The following is a 21,373-nucleotide window of genomic DNA, read 5'->3' on the forward strand; positions in this document are numbered from 1 at the left end:
ATGAGATTAGATTGACTGAACTCTTGTTTTGTTTATACAGGATATAGAGTTTAAAGGCATAACAGCTGTAGGTAAAAAACAAATGTGTGTAATCAGTGGTAAATATAACTACCATTACAAGGGTTCCAATTAAGGGTCAGGCAAGGGCCAATCAGACAAGGGCCACATTCAGCTTTCACCCAGACTTAACAAAGAAGCCCTCAAAGCACAGCCTTCCCGTCACTCAAAAAAAACAGGCCCCAATCCCGAGCGGTAGCACTATGACCCCGCCCCCTACAGCTCCTCACCGGGGTCATCCACGCCCCGGGGGCGGGGCGCTGCCAAACAGAGGCGGGCTGGCTCAGTAAAGCAGAGGCAGCGGGGGAAGATGGCGGCAGCGGTTCCCCAGCGGACCTGGACCGTGGAGCAGCTGCGTAGCGAGCAGCTACCCAAGAAGGACATTATCAAGTTTCTACAGGACCACGGTTCAGATTCGGTACCAGAGGCGGCGGGGCGGCCGGGCTGGTGCTGCCGAGGGAGGCCTCATCCCCCCGTAGCTGTCCGTACATTCTGTATTCCTCGGATCCCCCGCCCTCGTTGTCCCGCGGCCGGTGGCCTGGAGGGCCGGGGAGGCCTCGCGTGGTCTCGGAGCCACGCTTCCGCCCCTCGGGCCGGCCCTGCTTGGGCGAGTGGAGCTGTACCGCTTGCGGCTCGCAGGCAGCAATCGCAGAATTAGAACCACATTGGGGTCCTTGAATGAGGATGGAGGCCATGAAATAAAGGAACCCTGGAGCTACTGGCGGCTGAGGCGAAGGGTGGGGGCGTTGGAGGGGGGGAGGGGGGGCCTGGGGGCTTGGATAACCCCACAACAAGGGGGTGCGGGGTGTGAGGGAAATGGGGAAGGGTATGATTTCTGTGGGAGATGTGTGCGCGCCCTGCCTGTCTCATCAGTACTAAACTGAACAGTAATGCATGTGATTTGTTTAAATCCGCAGATTCCGATTTAACGTTTTAAAAATATAAACCCTTTAAGTGACCTTTTCACTTTTATATTGGGGAGTTACATGAGCGCTTCATGTACAGCTGTCTCCCATTGTTACAAACTAAGAAGTCTATTAGGCATTCTTTGTAGTACGCCCTGTATTTTTCAGCAGTCTCCATCTTAACTATCAGTCTGTTGTCACAAATTATTTTTGTGAGATGTTTTTTTCTTCTGAAATTAAGATCATTCATATCTCTTAAATTATTGAACGATTGTGCAATTTGTTATGCCTGAGGCATTGCCCACTGTCAGAAATAGAAGCAGCAGTCTGCATCTCGTTCTCTGCAGTTTTTTAAATTTAGGTTCTAAACTAGCATTTAGAAATACTGTTTCTGGGTTCCTTTAAAAAGATTGTAGTTTTTCACTTTGAGGGGTCTTGAAGGGGAGATACTATTCTTCTCCAACTTGCATCTCCATGCTCCTGAAGAAGCACATTGACATCGGCAAACATGTATCTATAGCAAGAACTATGCTTAGTGTATGGGAACACGAGGATGGAACTGAAAAGACCATACTTAAGGGATACCATTTTAGTGAAATTGTTTTAAGCCAATTCATACTTTAATTAAACATTAAAATAGTCATTTATTAACGTTAATACTCCATCGAATTCTTATGAAACAAATCATCCCAATGTGGAATCTAAATGTAAAATCCAATTTAAAGAGATGTAGAGTATCAAAATACTTTAAGTCACCATTTTTTTTAGATTTTATTTATTTTTAGAGGGGAAGGAAAAGAGAAAGAGGGAGAGAAACGCCTATATGTGAGAGACACAGATTGGTTGCCTCTTGCACACCCCCCAACTGGTGATCTGTCCCACAACCCAGGCATGTGCCCTGACTGGGAATGGAACCAGCGACCCTGTGTTTCTCAGGCCAGCACTCAATTCACTGAGCCACGCCAGCAAGGGCCCAAAATACTTTTATAACATTTTTAAGTGCATGTTCTCCAGTGTTCATTCACATACTTAAACCTAATATATTTGACAGTCACCAGTTTATTGCTTGACATAAGATGTCAAGGAGATGTTTGTATTTTGGATATTTATCTGGAATCTTGCTAAAGAAATCACAAGAGTGCTAAAGTAACATTACTTTTTTTAAATCAAAATAGCCTTTCTGTATCAGCCTTTATCATTTAGAAGTGGTAGAAAAAAGCAGAAAAAAATACAATAGTGTTAAAATTTCTAATTGTTTTATCAAAAGGTTAAGTGTGGGCTGTGAACCAAAGGGTTGCCAGTTTGATTCCCAGTCAGGGCACAGGCCTGAGTTGTGGGCCAGGTCCCCAGTGGGGGCCACATGAGAGGCAGCCACACATTGATATTTCTCTTTCTCCTTCGTTTCCCCTCTAAAAGTAAATAAATAAAATCTTTTAAAAATGTTTCCTTAAAAAAAAATAAAAGAACTGAGAAAGTATGAAAATGAGAAATCAAGCAATGACCATAGGCAAAAGAAAAGAATAATAAAATGATTAAAATCCCCAAGTTACATGATTTTGACTTGAAGTTATTTTGATAACTTGATATTTCAATAGTATTTTGGTTTCTATCTGCCAACTTAAGTCTTATGTTTGAGAGAGAAGGTAATTCTGTTGTGGATTATCCTTATAACCACCTGATATACATGCTGTTACTAATCTTCCACTATGATAAAGAAACTGAGCCTTTAGGAAAACTTAGTCCCTTGTCTGAAATCAGCTAGGATTTTAACCCAGACGGTCTAACCTACCATGTTTTTTGGACTGTAAGATGTACCCCCCCACCATTTGGGAGAAGTAATGGTTGTTAGTGGTGCTGTTGAGTTCTGTTTATATTTACATTGGTAAACTGTTATTTATGTTATTAAATATTTTACATTTTTTGCTTCAAAGTTTTCTTTCCTATTTTCTTCTAAAACCTGGGTATGTCTTACGGTCCGAAAAATACAGGTAACTCCACAGCCCATAAACTTAACCACTCTGTATCCAGCATTGTATAACAGTGCTTCTCAGTCTACCAAGAATGGGTTACAGATATTTCAAGACAGCTGTGTGCAATATTGCTGGAGGCTTCCATCATGCCAGGAGCAGCTTCACCCAGTTACCAAAGTGTGCTCGCTGTATAAATGTGCTTTTCTGTGAGTTCCATGATGGAAAAAGAGTTAAGTACACACCGGTGTGACCCCTACAAAATACTACAATTCCAGTCTCGTAATTCTTGTATGTACCCAATGGGTTTTTTCAGTGTTCCTTAAAGCTTTTTTAAAAGTTTATTTATTTTTAGAGGAAGAGGGAAGGAACAAGAGAAACATCAGTGTGTAGCTGCCTCTCAGTCTCGTGTTCCCACTGGACCGCAACCCAGGCATGTGCCCTGACCGGGAATCAAACCAGTGATCCTTTGGTTCCCAGGCCGGTGCTCAATCCACTGACCCACACCAGCCAGGGCCTTAAGCCTTTTCTGTTGTTGTTATGAAGCAGGGTATAAAATAGAGTATTTCATTTTTTTTCTGTCATTAATAGTATTGTTGAAAACAATTACATAAAAGATCATTTTGTAATTTTATACCCTCATATGAGAAATTATTTTGACTAACCAGCTTTTTTTTCTTGGTAGTTTCTTGCAGAACATAAGTTATTAGGAAATATTAAAAATGTGGCCAAGACAGCTAACAAGGACCATTTGGTTACAGCCTATAACCACCTTTTTGAAAGTAAGGTGAGTATTGTTATATATTATTGCCAGAATATCACATTTTGCATATTCCCCAAAATAAGTTTGCATTTATTTGCAGAATGATGCAAGTTTTTACACCTGCAGTTTTTCTTAACTGTAACCATAAATGCAGTCAAATCTAGTGAGTTTTATCTCCAATTTAGCAGGATGTTTTGATATTTTGAAAGGGACCAGATTTTAAAAATGATTCCCTAGTAGTTTAAGACAACAAATTCTCAAGGGTACTGAAAAATGACAAATCTGAAGTTCCATTTCTTATTTTTTTAGAGAGGGAGGGGAAGGGAGAGAAATATTAATGCTATAAACATTGATTGATTGACTCTCATACGTGCCCCATCTGGGGACTGAACCCACAACCTGGGTATGTGCCCTGATGGGGAATCTAACTGGTGACCTTTCACCTTGCAGGACAGTGCCAACCAACCGAGCCATGTGGGTTAGGGCAGTTCCATTTCATTAATGAGCTTAAAAGTCTTTGTTACACTTAGGCTGAGACTTCAGATAAATAAATCTTAAGAAACTCCCCAGTATGTGTTCACTATGAAATGACCATCTCCCACAGAAAAGAATCTTTATTAAGGAGTTATTTGAACAAGATCATATTCAGTTTCTTGTTTCAGCATTTATATTATGAGATGATCTGAGGGTCATAATTTGGTGATTAAAATGCTTAACATAAGATGCTTCCTTTGTTCTTATGAAGTTTCTGTTGGTGCAGATAAATGTTCATTTATTTGAGAGGCTAAATATCTATAGGTCTGTCCTAGCTTTTAGCCCGAATATGAAAAACATTAGAATATTTCCCTTACAGCGTTTCAAGGGTACTGAAAGTATAAGTAAAGTGTCTGAGCAGGTGAAAAATGTGAAGCTTAATGAAGATAAACCCAAGGAAACCAAGTCTGAAGAGACTCTGGATGAGGTTTGTATATATTTTCTTATTTGGCTCTCATGGGAATTTGAGAAAAGTATTTGATTTATAGCGCTGATTTCTCATAATGATAGGTAGGTGAGTGTGGCCACTTAACAGTGAGCTAAATGCTGAATTGGAATGTATCTCCCTTAGGTGTAACCGAATCAGACAAATAAAGGCCTAAAGGGGGTTGGGGAAGCCTAAGAACCAGTGCTTTACCATTAGGAAGCCTTTTGGGAGATAACTCTAGCTTTGGATTTTATATTGCCTCTGTGTCTTGTCAGAACTTACGAGCTGTCAAAGCTATTTTAAGGTCCTGGTTCTATAGCCAAGTTGGACCGAGTGAAAGAAACTTCATTTTGATTATTTTTAGCTTTTTCAAATGTGCATGGTGTCCTTGGCAATAGAAATAGTCCAGGTCTGGCTGCAGGGTGTGGGTTCATCTTCTCATCTTTCCCAAAGGTTTGAAGAACCAGATAAAATCATTTCTGCAAATGGACAGCCTTTGTGCAGCCTAAGGACAGCTCTTAGAACTGCCTCCATAGAGCTTAGCTGATTACAATCTTGACACTTCTGATGATGACTTAACTAAGCTCACTCATTCCCAGCAGTCTTAGTATCAGTGATAATAATCTAATAATAATAGTAGTAGTTGTTGTTGTTGTAAAGAGATGTAACCTATTGATAAGAGGTAACATTTGGGTATTAGTGCAAAGAAGTATAAATGTTTTATGACAAAAGCTAGATAATTTGCATGATCTCTTCCTGCTGATTGAAAAGCACATATTAATGTTTACGGGTATGCACACACAAAAAGTATGGAATTTTGAGGTTTACCACAACTATACTATTTGATAAATGTTATAGTAGGCAAATATTGAGCAGCTAATAAGGTAAATAGAGGCTTAACAATTACTAAAAGGGTTGGAAAAGCAGCGGGCAACAGAGTCTACCTTCCAGAAAATTAGAATAAGGGAGACATGAGGCAGCGGATAGTATGCATATCATTAAGAAGTTAAGAAAAAGAGATTTACAATTAAAAGTAAAAGGCTGTAAGGGCTGGAGACAACCTAGAGAGATCTTGTGAGGGTCCTAAACTATATCCTTTTATTTCATTTAACTGGCCAGCCTGAGCCCAGTTATATGCTCTCATTGTCTTCCTAACACCTGGATTTCATAGCCTCTTGGCTCACACTTTCCTGATTCTTGCTATCTGCTCCCTCTGTTCATGCCTTGGGAGTGCAGAGCAGGCACTATGAAGAAAAATAATCATGATAGGTGTAATGGGGTTGGTATAAAGTTATGCTTAATATCAGCCAAAACATGTTTTCTAGTTTCAGTGCTACTTGGCAACTTTTACAGTATCCTTCACTCAATTCCTCATCACAAATTATTAGAAATTGTTGAGGAAAGTTTTGTAAGTATGAATGAATATTGGATGAGAGAAAGTACAAGGGTGGGCAAAAGTTTACAGCTCTAGTAAGATAATAACACAAGAACAAACTTTGTTTTGTGTACTCACAATTATAAGGCTACTTTTGCCCACCCCTGTAAAAGTTGGGGGAGGAACTTACACTCAACAGTTGGAAATGACTGTGAAAGTATTCAAGCAGAAAACTGTAAGATTCATCCTTTAGAACTCTTTCACATTTAATCATCACCAAATTCTGTTGATTCTGCATACATGTATCTCAAAACCACACATTTTTTGTTATCCTCATTTTTAGCACCTAAGTGTAGACCTAGACTACCAACTGCCTGTTCCTCACTTCCACTCTTGATTCCCTGTCTATTCCTCACACTGGATCACAGTGATCTGTTTAAAATGCAGATCCAATTCTTTAACTTCTTAGAAGCTTTTTTTAAAAAAAAAAAATCCTTACCAGAGAATATGTTTATTAGATTTTAGAGGAAGGCGGGGGAAACCATAGATCTGTTGCTTCCTTTACAAACCCTGATTGGGGATCAGGCCCTCAGCTAGGCATACTAGGTTTGTACCCTGACTGGGAATCAAACCTGCAACCTTTTGGTGTACAGGACAACACTCCAACTAACCCAGGCACCCAGCCAGGGCATCTTGGAAATTCTTAATTGGCTGCTTAGTGACTTGAGGATGAAATCCCAGATTCTTAACATTTGCTACTTGCCTTTCCAGCCTCATCTCATACCATTCTCTCCATTCCTTCCTTGCACACGATACTATTTTCTTGCTCTGAAAATGCTGTTCTCTGTTGTAAACCTTCCCTCTATCACCTGCATAACCTCTTTTCTTTCAGGATACAGTTCAAATATTCTTTGCAAGTAACTTCTACCACCTCTAGCCTCTACTGGGTTGTCACTGTCTCATTCCTATCATAGCACCCTGTGCTTCCCCTAAAGGTCTCATAAAAAATGTAATTATACACATCTGTCTACATTCTCCGATAGAGGGAGGGCCAAGACCAAGTCTGCTAACTCACCCACATATCTCTAGTATCTAACAGAGAACATGCTCAAATATTTATTGAATTAATAATAATTATGTACTGTAGTCTCATTTTCATTGGCTATGATGTAATCCATTTCATTGCAATTGAATGATTATTCTCAATGTCTCTTTATCTCTGGGTCTAGAAGTACCTAGGTCAGACTCCATCTTGGGAATATAGTTCTTTCCACCACTTTGGACTAAGAAATTGCCACAAAGCCAGCAAGTTACCTAAAAGCTGGGTTCAAGCATGTAACTCTCCAGGAAGGACAGCCTTGGAACTGCTGTGACTTATTATGAACCAACCAGATCCTTGCAATTAACTTTGACATTGTGTTTTCCAGACTTAATTACATTAAACTCCTTTTCTTCTAACAATGTGAATGCCAAGGAATGAGTGATCCATAAAAGACACTTTGTGAAACACTGACATGGAGGCTATCAGTGGGCAGACTGGCACGTTCACCATTACCATTAAGACTGAACCACAACCACCAATTTAGTGTGTGTTTGAGTTGTTATTCAAGGACCTACTTCAATGTAGATAATACAACATGCCCATGCCACCTGAGACAACAAATAAGAAACAATGGAATGACAATATTTAAATGTGGTTATTGTTCACTAATCATATATTATCTGTTCATAAAATTATATGTAATTTCTTGAAGGTATTCTCACATAAATATATGTAGGTATTCTTCTTTTGTAGCTTCCAAATCTTTAAATTAAAATTATTTTCAGCCCTGGCTAGTGTATCTCAGTGGATTGAGCACAGGTCTGCAAACCAGAGGATCGCGGTTCAATTCCCAGTCAGGGCACATGCCTGGGTTGCAAGCCAGTTCCCAGCAGGGGACGCACTAGAGGCAACCATACATTGATGTTTCTCTCCCCCTCTCCTTCCCCTCTAAAAGATAAATAAATAAATATTTTTTAAAAAGTATTTTCAAATTTGGGACCATAATGTTACCAGATTTTTGTCACATTACTATATATTTTTAAAACATTTCTCTGATACAAAAATAACATGCTATTTTTAAATACAAAACAGAATGCTATAATAACACCTAGAAATGAACATATTTAACATTCAGAATATCCTTTAATATGTATGCATATATTTTTAAAGTTACAATTTTACTGTAGTTAGAACTTTGTTGATTTTTCTCATTATGGATGAAAAATAAGGATTTCCCCATATTAAAAACAATACTATATTATCATAAAATGTATGATTATTTTGCCATTATAGAGAATAGTGTACTGGGTAGCTACATAAATATTTTTCCTAAGTTTCATATTCTTGAGCATAATTATAACACTTTGAACATCTTCAAATTGCATTCCAAAAGAATTGCACCCTGTCACTGTCACACTGCTACCACTAGATACCTCTCCATTTACAGTACCATAAAACAAGACTGCAGTGGGAGCGTCAAGGAGGAAGTCAATGCCTACTTTTATAATGTACATTGTATTCTAGCCATAGATGTGATTTACTTTTGATTTGGGGTGGCAGCCTTGCTGTACTTCACAGTGCTAATTTTTAAATTTTATGTATTTATCTTTAGAGGGGAAGGGAAGGAGAGAGGCAGAGAAATATCAATGTATGGTTGCCTCTCATGTGTCCCCTGGCCTGCAACCCTGGCATGTGCCCTAACTGGGAATCAAACTGCAATAGTTTGGTTTGCAGGCCTGTGCTCAATCCACTGAGCTACACCAGCCAGGCACAGCACTAATTCTTACTCTAAAGTGGACAGGGCTTTTTTACCCTATCCAGGCCTTACTTTTTATATAAAAGATAGGGAAAAGACCGTCAGATTGCTGTTAAAGAAAATGACTTGTATTAAAATGGTAAAGAGCATGGGCTTTATGCCCAAGCTGACTGGTTTCCAATTCTATTCAGTTACCTAGGAGCTTTAGGACTTTGCAAATTACTTAACAATTCTGTCCTTGTTTCCTTATCCACAAAATAGGTATAACAGTACCTGCCTCAAGCGGAAGTGAAAATTAAAAGTCAATTTATTACAAACTACTCACAGGGTTGTAAAATACAGCCAGTGATATTGTAGTAACTATGTGTGGTGTCAGGTGGGTATCTGCAATATCAGGAAGATCACTTTGTAAATGATGTGATTGTCTATATACTTTGGTTTACACCTGAAACTGATATAATACTGAATATAAACTGTAATTGAAAACTAAATTTTTTTAAAAGGTAGAAAAAATTAAAGTGATCACAAAAGAAGTTTATATAAGGTATTTGGAATAGTGCCTGGCCCATAAGGGTATTCAATAGATATTAACATCAGCAGAAGTTAATTTTCATTATCACTGTTTCTTAAGCTGTTTTGGTATAGTGTGTAGTGGAAAGAACCGGGCCTTTGGATTCAGACAAATCCAAGTCTGTATGCATTCTCTACTACTCATTAGTTCTGTTGCATTAGTTCCCTGAACCTAAGTCCTCATCTGCAAAAATGCAAGTGATACCTTGTTCAGAGGATTGTTAGGATTAGGTGGAATGTTGTTTTCAGTGACTGGTAAACAATAGGTGTTTAATATCTCTTATTTCCTTTCCCATTACTAAATGTTTTACACTATTAAATGTCTATATATTATCCTGCTTTGTTCTAGGAAATATGCCTATTATGGTGCTGTCTATAGATTCCATTTATTGTGTGAACTTCAAGTTCAGAAAGAAATGCATATTTACTGTATTCATTCTAATTAGATATAATAAAAACATTTGGTAATGTCAATTATTGGTGCTAAAACCATTCAGATCTTTGAGAAAATGTCACAATGCTTTATTTAATGCCTTATGATTTTTTAGGAATAGTATTTTAACCTTTGGAAATAACTGTATTCATTGTATACTTTATTGAATAATTAACAGAATCTTATCAAAAGGAAATTGGTTTCTGAAGAAGCTAGAAGTTTTTGTAAATTAAATTATAAATATCATTACTCATAGAGCAGGCTGACAGCTCTGTGAAGGGGGGAGACTCACAGACATGAACAACAGTGTGGCGATCATGGGAGGAGGGGATGGGAGAGGTGGCAGACTGTATAAGGGCAATAAATGTTAATGGAAAAAATACAATAAAAATGCATCTATGATGCTTCCTGCTTCTCCAGCCCCAATCTATCCCCTAAGCCCCCATTTCCTTCCAATAAAGTCATACCTGCTCATAAGTATATGAGATACACATATTGTAGTTACTAGTATTCTCACTACAGACTTGAAATGAGGTGGTGACTTTTTAACTCAACAGTGAGCTAAAGGCAAAATAGTTTATTACCACATCTGTGAAACTCTGTGACTAGACTTAGATCACGTGGCTATATTAAGTATGCTCTTTGTTGTCCCTCTAAAAGGAGGACATGAGTTCAGAACTCTGTGTTTTCTTTGTTTTTAGGGTCCACCAAAATATACAAAATCTGTTCTTAAAAAGGGGGACAAAACTAACTTCCCCAAAAAGGGAGATGTTGTTCACTGCTGGTATACAGGAACACTACAGGACGGAACTGTTTTTGATACCAATATTCAAACAAGTAAGTCTGAATGTAATCATCTCTGGATTCAGGGCATTACAAAATACAAGGTCCAGCAACCATAATGCCCCCTTTTTATTATAAAGTCATAAGCATGTAATTCTGTAATATAGCTGTATTACATTCAAGCATACCATGACATTTTAGGTGAAATATTTAAATTAAAACTGTAAATTATTATACCCATATCATCACCCCACCAACCACACTCAAGCAGAGGTCACTTTGGCCGGACCCTGTATTTGTAGATGAATGGTTCACAGTACCCTCTTCTCGGCTGTCACTTTTTTCCAGAAGTTTTTTGCATCTGTGATTTACTTGAAAGAGGTCTTCAATTCATCGCTTATTGGCTGTGTAAATAAAGACCTCTTGGCTATTGAAAAGCAAAAAATAGCTCTGGTTGGCGTAGCTCAGTGGATTGAGTGAACCAAAGGGTTGCCAGTTCGATTCCCAGTCAGGGCACATGCCTGGGTTATGGGCCAGGTCCCCAGTAGGGGGCGTGCCAGAGGCAACCACAGATAGATGTTTCTCTCCCTCTCTTTCTCCTCTTCCCCTCCCTCTAAAAATAAATAAAATCTTTTTACAAAGGGCAAAAAAAAAATAGTCTAAACTTGGTTAATGCCCCAAAGTGAGACTTTAGTTTGTTAATGTAAAAGGCAGGATGCTGTAGTGTTTTAGTGGTTGGTGTAAATATAGGTCCTTACCGTCTCCCTTTTAGACCCTTTTTGTATTCAGAATGCTCTTAATTACCTAGTTTTCTGAAGTTTTTTCAAGTGCATAGTATGATACTTCTGAAATCAAGTTAAAAGACTTATTAAATCCCTGTTTTTTCATTGGAACTTCATCATTAATTCTAAGGAAAATCTGTTTTACAGGTTCAAAGAAGAAGAAAAATGCCAAGCCTTTAAGCTTTAAGGTTGGAATAGGCAAAGTTATCAGAGGTGTAAGTAAAAAGTGGTAATGTATCATTAGAGATTTTGGCACATGCTACTTGTGGCATGGTGCCAAAAAGAATTAAAATTGGGGATATCATGGGACAGTCTTTGGAGTCTGACAAGTTGGTATTGTCATCACTGACTGTTCTGGCACAAGTTAGTAAGATCTTCTGGGTCTTGGTTTCCTTATCTATAAAATACAGTATTTGAACTACTCAGGGTAGTTCAAAGACTATATAAACATCAGTTAAACCATGTAATATAGCAGACACTCAAATATTTCCTTCTAGCCTACCCCTTTATTACTTTTTTTCTTCATAAAGTAGTTCTTAGAATATTTGGCTTTTTAAATTTGTCTTTTAAGGTTCTTATAAGATGTGCCTTGGCCAGGTGGTTCAGTTGGTTGGAGGCCTGTACAATAAAAGGTTGTGGGTTTGATACTGGTCAGGGCACATATGAGAGGCAACCAATCAATGTTTCTCTCCCTTAAAAAAAAAAAAGATTCTTGTAAGATGTTACTTGACTGTTGTACCACTTATAACATGATGAAGGAAGGTAAGATACCTGTTCCACCAAAGTACTAATAAAAGCAAGAGTGTTCTGTAGTCCTCACCACTCAGTACCTAGGCCCAAACACCAGAAAACCTTTCAAACATAAGTATGCATTTGCCCGATTTTACCTATGAGAGATAACAGAAGGAAACTTTAGGTGAAAAAGGGAAGTTAGGCTTCAGCTATACCAGACCACTGCAGTGTACAGGAGGTAAAATAATAGAACTGATTATCAGCTTCACTGAATCGGTTTATTATGCTAGGGCCCACTTACTGTTTGCTTTGAATTGTCTTCACTTAGGACATCAAACATTAATAACTAAAACACATTTTTAAATGTTAGTTATCATAATTCTTGATAGGTTAGTCTTTGTACTAAGGCCTAAAATATGGTTTAGTCATATCCAGAGCCCAAAATACAACTTGAAACTTAAGGTTTAATTGAAACTAATCTTACTGCTACCTGATTATAAAGTTGATAGCAAATACTTGTCAAGTTGAGCTATTTTTAATTATAACAGTTTGCTTACAGGTGTACTACTTCTAGTTAACCATATTCTTAATTTCTAGTATGTGCCAAATTATCCTTTGAACTTTATGTGACTTAAATTCCAAGAGACTATGTATTAGTCATATATTCTATATCCTTTCATTGTGTTTATTTACCTATTTTTGGTCAGTGGCTTTAAGATCCAAGTTTGGACAAAATGTAAGGACAACCCAGAAACCTCCATCATTTCTTTGAGTAGTTTTGTCTTCTGCAAAATTGTCTTCTGCAATATTAAGGCTCCAGCACATAGTTTGTCCTAGGCACCAACATGACTCAACCATTAAAATTTGATAATCTTCAGATAGTTTTTACAGTGAGTACTTTAGTTTTTTTCCCTATGAAAATAAATTCACAAGTTTCCCCCAGGATACAAAAGTGGAGCAAAAAAATTTTATGATAATGCCAATAAACTAGTTCCCATAATGTGTCCACATTACAGTTTACACAAGTGTTTTCATATTATATTGAAGCGTTACACTGAAAAATTGTGTGAGATATCCTTTTCTCATTGAGGAAATAAAGGACAATGATTTGAGGACTCACCCAGGGATATCACCATAGGATATAATGAAATCCCACAACTTTTTTGTATAGACTCTTGCCTATCTTCTGGTTTTGCATGTATTTTTGAGAATCATTAGTTCTGACTTGATATTGTTGCTTTTAGTGGGATGAAGCACTCCTGACTATGAGTAAAGGAGAAAAGGCTCGACTGGAGATTGAACCAGAATGGGCTTATGGAAAGAAAGGACAACCTGATGCCAAGTATCCTTTTTTACTTTGTAATTAAAGGGGGAGAAAAAAACAGTAAGAAAGATCACCTGAAGATAGAAAAGATGGTGTTTAGGTTAACCTCTGTGTCAGGAATCCTGTTCACATCAGTATTCCTGATATTTAGATGCTTGTGTGTCAGTACCTCCAATACAGACAACAGTTAATATTTTCTGTGATTCAGGCTTCAGCTGGAATCTGCCATCATTCATGCTCTTAATTTTCAAGACTTAAACTGTAAGGTTTAAGTTTTCCTCTGAAAGGCACTTGTTAATGTTTGATGGGTTTATTTGAAGGAGTTAGAGATGCCCCATACAGACAACTACAGCAAATTAAGCACAGGATGCAGATATGGCTCATGGTAATTTTTTGTTACAGTATACTTTTAAGAAATTAAAAATGGCATTACCAGTTGGGAATTATCAGTTGTGAAATGAAGGTGATCAGGGTCCAACATAGTATAAACATTTGTGATTAGTACTAATGACAATAACTTTTTTTCTGATAGGCCCAGTTTGTGAACTTTTTTTTAAAAGCCATGATTTACACCATTCCAACCAGAAAAATTCAAGAGCTGTGTAGCAAAGTAGTCTTTTCTGTTGTTGGTTCCATTCCCATCGGATTAGTTGAACCAGTTAGAGTAAGTATAGAAAAAAATTTTGGCAGTCCGATCTACTCTTACAAATTAAAAGTATTTGGAAGTACAATCTCTTTTAAACCTGTCAAAATAAGATTGGCAACTGCAGCTCCCTCTCTCATGGGAAGCACCTTAAGATCAATCAGATAAAATTCACACTGTCTGTAAAGTCAGCATCTTAAAATTCACAGCAAATATCAGGTAGCACCTAATAGGATCTTTGATTTGATATATACCTAGCTAGATATCTTTTCTTGCGTACTAACATAACAGTCTTCATTAAGTGGTGGCTAATTTCGGAGTAGTAGTTAAGCATCCACGTAAGGAAGATCCTAGTCCAAGCTAAACTTACCTAGTCAGCCTATAATTTCCATTCACAAAGATACCTCTTGTTTGGAACTACTAAATTGGTATGTATTCACCTCTGAATCAGCCACAATGCCCTATTTTTTTGGAGTTCATTGCCAATATTCAGCCTAAATAATTTTAATTTTAGAGTAGTTATTGGAAGTGAGGAGAGAAGCAATTTTTATCAAATTTACCTTGACAACTTCAACAGGATTCCACCAAATGCAAAACTCATTTTTGAAGTGGAATTAGTGGATATTGATTGAAATAGCAATGTTTTAGATCTCAAGATGTCAGCAATGGCCTTGAAGAAATTTATGTAATTACAGTTGGTTACTATTTTAAGGGTAGAGTCAACTGGAAAATTCAAGGAGTTGTGTTAGAACTCATTTACTTTCTCCCCAAACTTTTAAGAAATGTAATCCACTATAAATCCCTGAAGTTTAAAATATTTTACTACAACTTGTGTAAAATACTGATTAAGGAGAACTCATTTTTCTTTTACCTCATCTTGTAGGTAAAAGGCTCAATAAAAATTTACCCATATCTTGATATGTTTGCTGTTAACATTAATGTTCTGATTAGGATCACTAAGAATTAAACACGGAGTAACAGTCACCGTCTAGGTGGCTTTTCCAAGGATACTCATCTTAAAACCTTTAAATATTCCTATACAGTGAGAAGGCAAAAGCACAGACATTAAGAGGAATCAAAAAGATAAAAAGGGCCTAAGAAATCCTGGCAAGAAGATAATAGTTGAATTCAAGAAAAGCATAGTTCAAAACCAGTAAACCACCAACTGTGGTTAATATTACCCTAGGTGATCCCAGAAATAAATTCATAACAATTAGTGAATGAGTCTTCAATTTTATTACAAAAATGAAGATGATCAGTTTGATCAAAATGAAAGCTTGCTCACAAGTTTACATGAATATTGTACATACAAAGTCTCCCAAAACAACATTTTTGATATGATTTTCATTTTTCTTAAAGGGATGCAAACATTCCATTTTCTGGTTTCTACTTTGTCTCTACTCCAAGACAGAATATTTTAATAGTGTATCTTTTCTGCAGTTAGATCAAAATTCACAAGGATAACTGAAACAGACAAAACCTGGCCAGGAAAGGTTAAAAATCCATTTTTGGTGTTTTTTCTTTTGTTTATACAGAGGACGTAAATCCTTAATAATCAGCCCTTACATAGTTTCAGAATTTTGTACTATACTGACACGTTATTTGCAGTCAGTTTTTTTTCCTACCGTTAAGGCTACAAAACTGTTGCAAATGCATTGCAAAGGAATTTTAGACCACTTAATGCAAAAATCAAAAAATAGTTCTCCAATAAAAAGTAAACTTTATAAATGGTAGGAAATAGTATCTGTGGTTTGCTACTAAATGACATTTTCCCCTATTACTAAACCAATCATATTACACAGAAACAGGGAAGACAAGTTATCAAATACGACAAGCTTATGCTATGTTTACATCCCTCATTAAAAAAAATAGTCTCATACTTTTTGCACACTCCATCTTGATATTTGTATTTTCCCATCAAGTTGGAGGGGGAGGATAATACTGTCCATAATTCCAAGGATTCTGGTAATTGTACTGAAAAGAAAAGGCAAACATGTTAGCATACTAGAACTATGGCTAAGTTTGTAAAAAATAACTAAAACATATATGTGTTCACTGCTGAAATTTCAATACTTAGCCACAAAATAATAATGTATGATACAATCTGAAACAAAGTTGTTTTTCTATTTAAAAAAAGATCCTAATTTATGCCTTTTAAATAACATCTATGAACAAAAAACTCATTTATGGCTAGGTAAAACTCACTTGGTACCACGCACTGTAATTATATGCAGCTTGGTTTGCCTGTAAATCACCATCAATCATCTGTGTAGATGATGAAGTTGTATCTTCTGTGTGTGCTTTCTTTTCCTCTGGTTCTTCTGATCTAAATAAAAGGTAAAAAGGAAATTTAAAAACTAGGCACTTTAACAAATAAATAAACGTCACTTGTGTACATTTGTTTTACTGATGTTCTTAACCACTCCTATGCAAATTTTTCAAATCATGAAAGTATCTGAATTACCACAACATAGGGTAACATTTAAAAATATCTGTCTTCCAAGGCATCTCCACAGTGAAATGTCTTCTTTTTAAGCATCCCTTCTTGATTCAACAAAATGTACATACCCATTTTCTGCTTTCCTTTTTAAAGAATCCTGTTCCTTTAGGAGTGTCTGATGTTCATCATAAGCATTCAGAAGCCTGAGAAAATTAAAATAACACACCATTAGAATATACAAAAACCAAAATGTTACATCTTTGAAGTTTTAAAATTATTTACTACTTAGAAAAACAAAAGAACATCCTTTGATTTTTCTTTTTTAAATAAGCCAGCAGGCAAACCTGTCCCCAGATACCTTTTTTTATTTCCTTTGGGAAACCACACTGCCCTATACTTTCCTTCTTCACTCTACGTGGTTCAAAGATACAGGCCTGGCTAATTACATTATACCCTTGATTAATGACTGGTTTAGAGGTGAGAATATGACCCACCCCAGCAGTCCCATAATTTTTGATGAACTACTTTTCTACAGTACAGTTAGCTAAAGCTGATGGAATGATGGCCAAGAGCTACCTTTGTTTACCATTTCTAATACATGGGGAGAACCTGTCTTAGAATGTACAACACAACTAAGACAAGAACCTTCATATTTTTGTCCAGTGCAACATGAGACCTGACAATTTTACAATATGTATACTTTTTAATCTAATTTAACAATGTTGAAGACACCTGCCACCAGGTAGGATAAAGTATTTAAATTTTGGCCATGTGATAAAACAGTTAATATAAAACTGCAGTACAATTGGTTATTGATTAAAAAGATAATTTTTAATAAAACTGATGTGACAATAGAACTTTATAAACAATGTCACTTCACTTGAAGCCAAACTGCCTTTAAAATCGTATGACTTCATTTTGCTTTTACAACTTCCTGAAATATTTTTAATAAAGACAAAGATGGCCTTTCTATTGCAGTTTCTTCCTCTACTTTTTTACTTATTATAAGATGACCTTATTTTTATAGTAATCATAAACCTGAACAGATAATTAACATCTCTGTAGAAATGACCTTGATACATTACACACTTATACAAATTCCCTGGGCCTCTTGCATATATCCACATTTAATAATATTTACAAATAATATTGGTCCCTAAATGTTCAACAGGCTATAAAACTTCATACCAGTAATTTCAGGTTGAATGTTTACTCATTATCAAGCACTTTAAATGGGCTAACTTCCTTAAGTCCTTTAACAACCTGTACAAATAAGAGACTCAATCTCCACATGAAAAATTTTGAAAACTGGAATGAATATACAATTCATTCAGTAAGTGATTCATTCAGTAAGTGACAGGACTAGGATTTAAGCCTGTATTTGTCTGACTTCAACATTAATTCTTACAAATTTATAATACCACTACCTAAATTTTTAAGTGGCTCACTTTTCATATTACTCTTTTTTGTAAATTAACACAACACACTAATATTAGAGACCTTCCTTAACTGTATTTGCAAGGGCCTAACTGGCATTTTTGTACTGAGCCTCTGCTCTGTCTGCATATTACTGCCAAATTAAAATGTCATTTAACCTCAATCAAAACTCTAATAGCTTCCTACTGTCAACTGTGTAACTGCATGTTTTCTGAACTGAGACTAGCTTTCGAAGCACAGCAATCAACATCACTTCCAAACTTCAGAAAACCCTTCAATCAAGCAAATGTTGCTGTTACATAAATTTTAACTTGCTTCTACATTTTATCCTCTTCTTAGCTTACTAGTATCTAGTACCTAACTAAATGAAGCCCCATCTCCCATATGAAGAACAAATCCATTCTGATCCTGAATCTTAAGTTATATGCTACTTCACACACTTACCTATTTCTGTGATCACCATAGCACTTAACTAGAATTAAAGCTAGAATTACATATCCCATTTTTATATATTTTCTTTAGTTCAAAATAAACAGAAGACACTAAATATATAGGACATGAGATGGTTAAGAGCAGACTGTGAAGTAGATTCTAAACCCAACTGCACAATATAATAGCTAAGTAACCTCAAGAAAAAATGTCTTTCTTTAAACCTCTTCATCCATTCAAAGATTACCCCTCATTAGACTTTTATGTATTTTACATTAGATAATTCTTACAAAACATCTGACTGAAACCAAGCACATACATACATATGTCATTGTATTAAAAAGTAACTCATTAAATTTTTTTTAGTTTAATTAAAATATTACACAGGCTGGAAGAAGGAAAAGGATTAGCCAAGTAACCTGACTGCCAAGTCTCATGACCCATAGACCTGAACAACAGTATGATGATGGCTTCTAGGGGAACATGAACAACAGTACAGAGATCACAGGGCTGGTGGAGACTGGGTGGAAGTGGGTAAAAAGGGGGAAATGTGGGGAAAACTGTAGTAGCATAATAAAAAATAAATTTTTACTCAGCCATCACGAATGTATACACCCACATGTAAATATACAGACACAAAAGTAATTCTTATGTTACCAACAGCTGTTTCAGTAGCTATCTCTAAATCAGAATTATTAGAGAAGACACATGCCTAACAGGAACTGGGATATTTCCTTACAAAAATCAGTGAAGAAAGGAATCATAGCAATGCTCTAATAAATTTCTAGCTTCTATTTGCAAATTTAAATCTTAAATTTGTCCTTTCCCAAATCCCTGAGAGTGAACCCTTCTACCACCCTCAACTTTCAGCTTTTTATAATACACAAGGATGAGGCCATTAGGCATCATCTGTAGAACCATGTCCATCCTCTTTTCCAATTTGAAATATGACAACATTCCTATTCTGGATTAGCCCCATCAATGCACCTTTAGTGACCTACATACTTAAAGTTTCTGTGTTTCAGGGTTCAATCCTTGACCCATTTCCTTTTCAATGGGATTGCTGCTTCCTGCCTTCTCTTAACCACTCATTTTTTTTATTGCCATGCAAACATTTTAAAAACAATCTGGAATGAAATAAAAACCGTATGTCCCGCCATTAAGCACACACACATTTGCAAACTGAATCTACCCCACATATACATGAGGAAAAAGTAACTTAGGCAAACATTTTAAATTTAACAATATATTAATTTGTACTAATCATCAAATTCCCAACCAGAATTATCAATGCTCACTTACTATTCAATAGATAATATAGAATTAAAGTCTTACTTATTAACATCTGAACCAAAATCTTCAAGAAATTCCACTTTTCTCTGAGAAAATGTAATTCTCATTTTAATAGGTAATGAACCATGTATGGCTTTGTCAAAACAATTTAGGATATTTTCTTCATTTTGTTTGAGGTCACCACTATATTCCATTTCAAGTAAATTGAGGTATAACTTTGTGTTCTCCTGTGTAAAAAATAGTATCAATTAATAATATTTCTAAGACAATTTGTTTAGACCACAGATATTTAAAATGCCCTAATTTTTATGTCTCAATTTGAAAAATTCAATATGGAAAATTATGCCATATTAAAATATGTTAAACATTTCCAGCATACGTTGAAATGGGGAAAAAACTAATCAAATTGAGGGTACATGCTAGTATTTCCACAATATAAAATTGTTTAATGCCAATAAATTAAAACCCTATAGCCTACCTTGAGTTTAATGTGGCTTGACCTACCATAAGAAATATTAAGTAAAACATTAAAAAATGATCTCTATACTTTCCAATAAATTCAATGTTACAATGTAGATAATCATCTTAAACGGCAGGTGGAAGCAAACTGTTATAAGCCTGCATCTTAGACCTGGGATCAGGTAAAAATAGGAAAAAAAATGAGAAAGGAAATACTCTGGAAAAGGAAAATTAGTGTCACTGCTACATTTGCTATAGTGTAGGAGACTGCCATACTTCTGTTCTCCCAAACCCTCTACTTAAAAATCAGTAAATTTGCTATAAAATTTCTAAAAATGGAGAAAAAGTACCACAATATCTGCAAACTTAAAAAATGGCAACATTAGCCCTGGCTGGTGTTGAGCGTGGACCTGCAAACCAGACGATCGCGGTTCGATTCCCAGACAGGGCACATTCATGGGTTGCAGGCCAGTTCCCAGCAGGGGCCAGTTCCCAGCAGGGGATGCAACAGAAGCAACCATACATTGATATTTCTCTCCCTCTCTCCTTCCCTTCCCCTCTAAAGATAAATAAATAAATTCTTTAAAAAAAAATGGCAACATCAGTTTAGAGGGACTGTTGTCCTCATTTAGTAAATATATTACATACAGACCAAATCTTTCATCATAGTTGCCAAAAAGAAAAAAAAAAAAGACCACTGGTATTTTAAGGAAGATACTCCAGAAAATATATATACATACTTTGTCTCTCTCAATTGCTTCCAAAAGCACCTTTCTTGATTTTGCAAAGTTTTTTTGTATTTTGAAAAGATGTCGGGCTAGTTTGATAGCATAAAACGATGATTCGTTATTTGATTTGGCACTCTTAATAGCATCCTGAAGTAAATGTTCAGCTTCTTCCATATTTCCATGTCGTCGTTCTAAACTTACTCTTCTCAAACGAACCATTGCCAGTCCTAGAACACATTCTTCAAATGTTCTCAAGATATTCCTGGCTTCATTAATATTACCTAAAAATAGTAATTAAATGTTTATGCTTTTGTTTAAACTTCTGAAATATCCTTTATGCCAGCTATTGCTAAGCAATAACCCACAGGCTAAGTCCAGCCCTCTGCCTAAATGTAACATGCTCATTCATTTATGTATTGTCTATGGCAGCTTTTGGGCTAAAATGGCAGTTGTGAGGACAGAGACCATATGGCCAACAAAGCCTAAAATATTTA

At 36.2% G+C, this 21,373-nt stretch overlaps 2 protein-coding genes and 1 non-coding gene across 6 annotated transcripts in view; 1 reads left to right on the plus strand and 2 right to left on the minus strand.

Annotated features, from left to right (window-relative positions):
* The first annotated feature begins 325 nt into the window (after positions 1-325).
* Positions 326-15,011, plus strand: FKBP3 (FKBP prolyl isomerase 3). Its single transcript, XM_037158264.2, has 7 exons — positions 326-475; positions 3,615-3,716; positions 4,546-4,653; positions 10,531-10,666; positions 11,542-11,609; positions 13,371-13,468; positions 14,671-15,011. Exons 1-7 carry the CDS (start codon positions 368-370, stop codon positions 14,723-14,725), a joined length of 675 nt encoding a protein of 224 aa, XP_037014159.1. The 5' UTR covers positions 326-367; the 3' UTR covers positions 14,726-15,011.
* Positions 15,012-15,310: 299 nt separating this feature from the next.
* The window catches only part of PRPF39 (pre-mRNA processing factor 39), a 55,703-nt gene continuing 49,640 nt past the window's right edge, over positions 15,311-21,373 (minus strand). For all 4 annotated transcript variants that reach the window (XM_037158259.2, XM_037158257.2, XM_037158261.2 and 1 more), the window contains 5 exons: positions 20,892-21,160; positions 19,735-19,919; positions 16,662-16,736; positions 16,299-16,419; positions 15,311-16,067 (listed from right to left, as the gene is read on the minus strand). In XM_037158259.2, coding sequence (XP_037014154.2) covers positions 16,011-16,067; positions 16,299-16,419; positions 16,662-16,736; positions 19,735-19,919; positions 20,892-21,160 — 707 coding nt within the window. In that variant the 3' untranslated portion in view covers positions 15,311-16,010. The remainder of the gene's footprint in view (positions 16,068-16,298; positions 16,420-16,661; positions 16,737-19,734; positions 19,920-20,891; positions 21,161-21,373) is intronic.
* LOC119058826 (small nucleolar RNA SNORD127) lies at positions 20,745-20,826 on the minus strand. The gene has a single exon (XR_005084327.1). It is a non-coding gene; the product is annotated as a small nucleolar RNA SNORD127 (small nucleolar RNA).

Source organism: Artibeus jamaicensis, unplaced genomic scaffold (genome assembly GCF_021234435.1).
Source record: "Artibeus jamaicensis isolate MK-2021 breed Jamaican fruit bat unplaced genomic scaffold, CSHL_Jam_final scaffold_286, whole genome shotgun sequence".
Classification (NCBI taxonomy): Eukaryota; Metazoa; Chordata; class Mammalia; order Chiroptera; family Phyllostomidae; genus Artibeus; species Artibeus jamaicensis.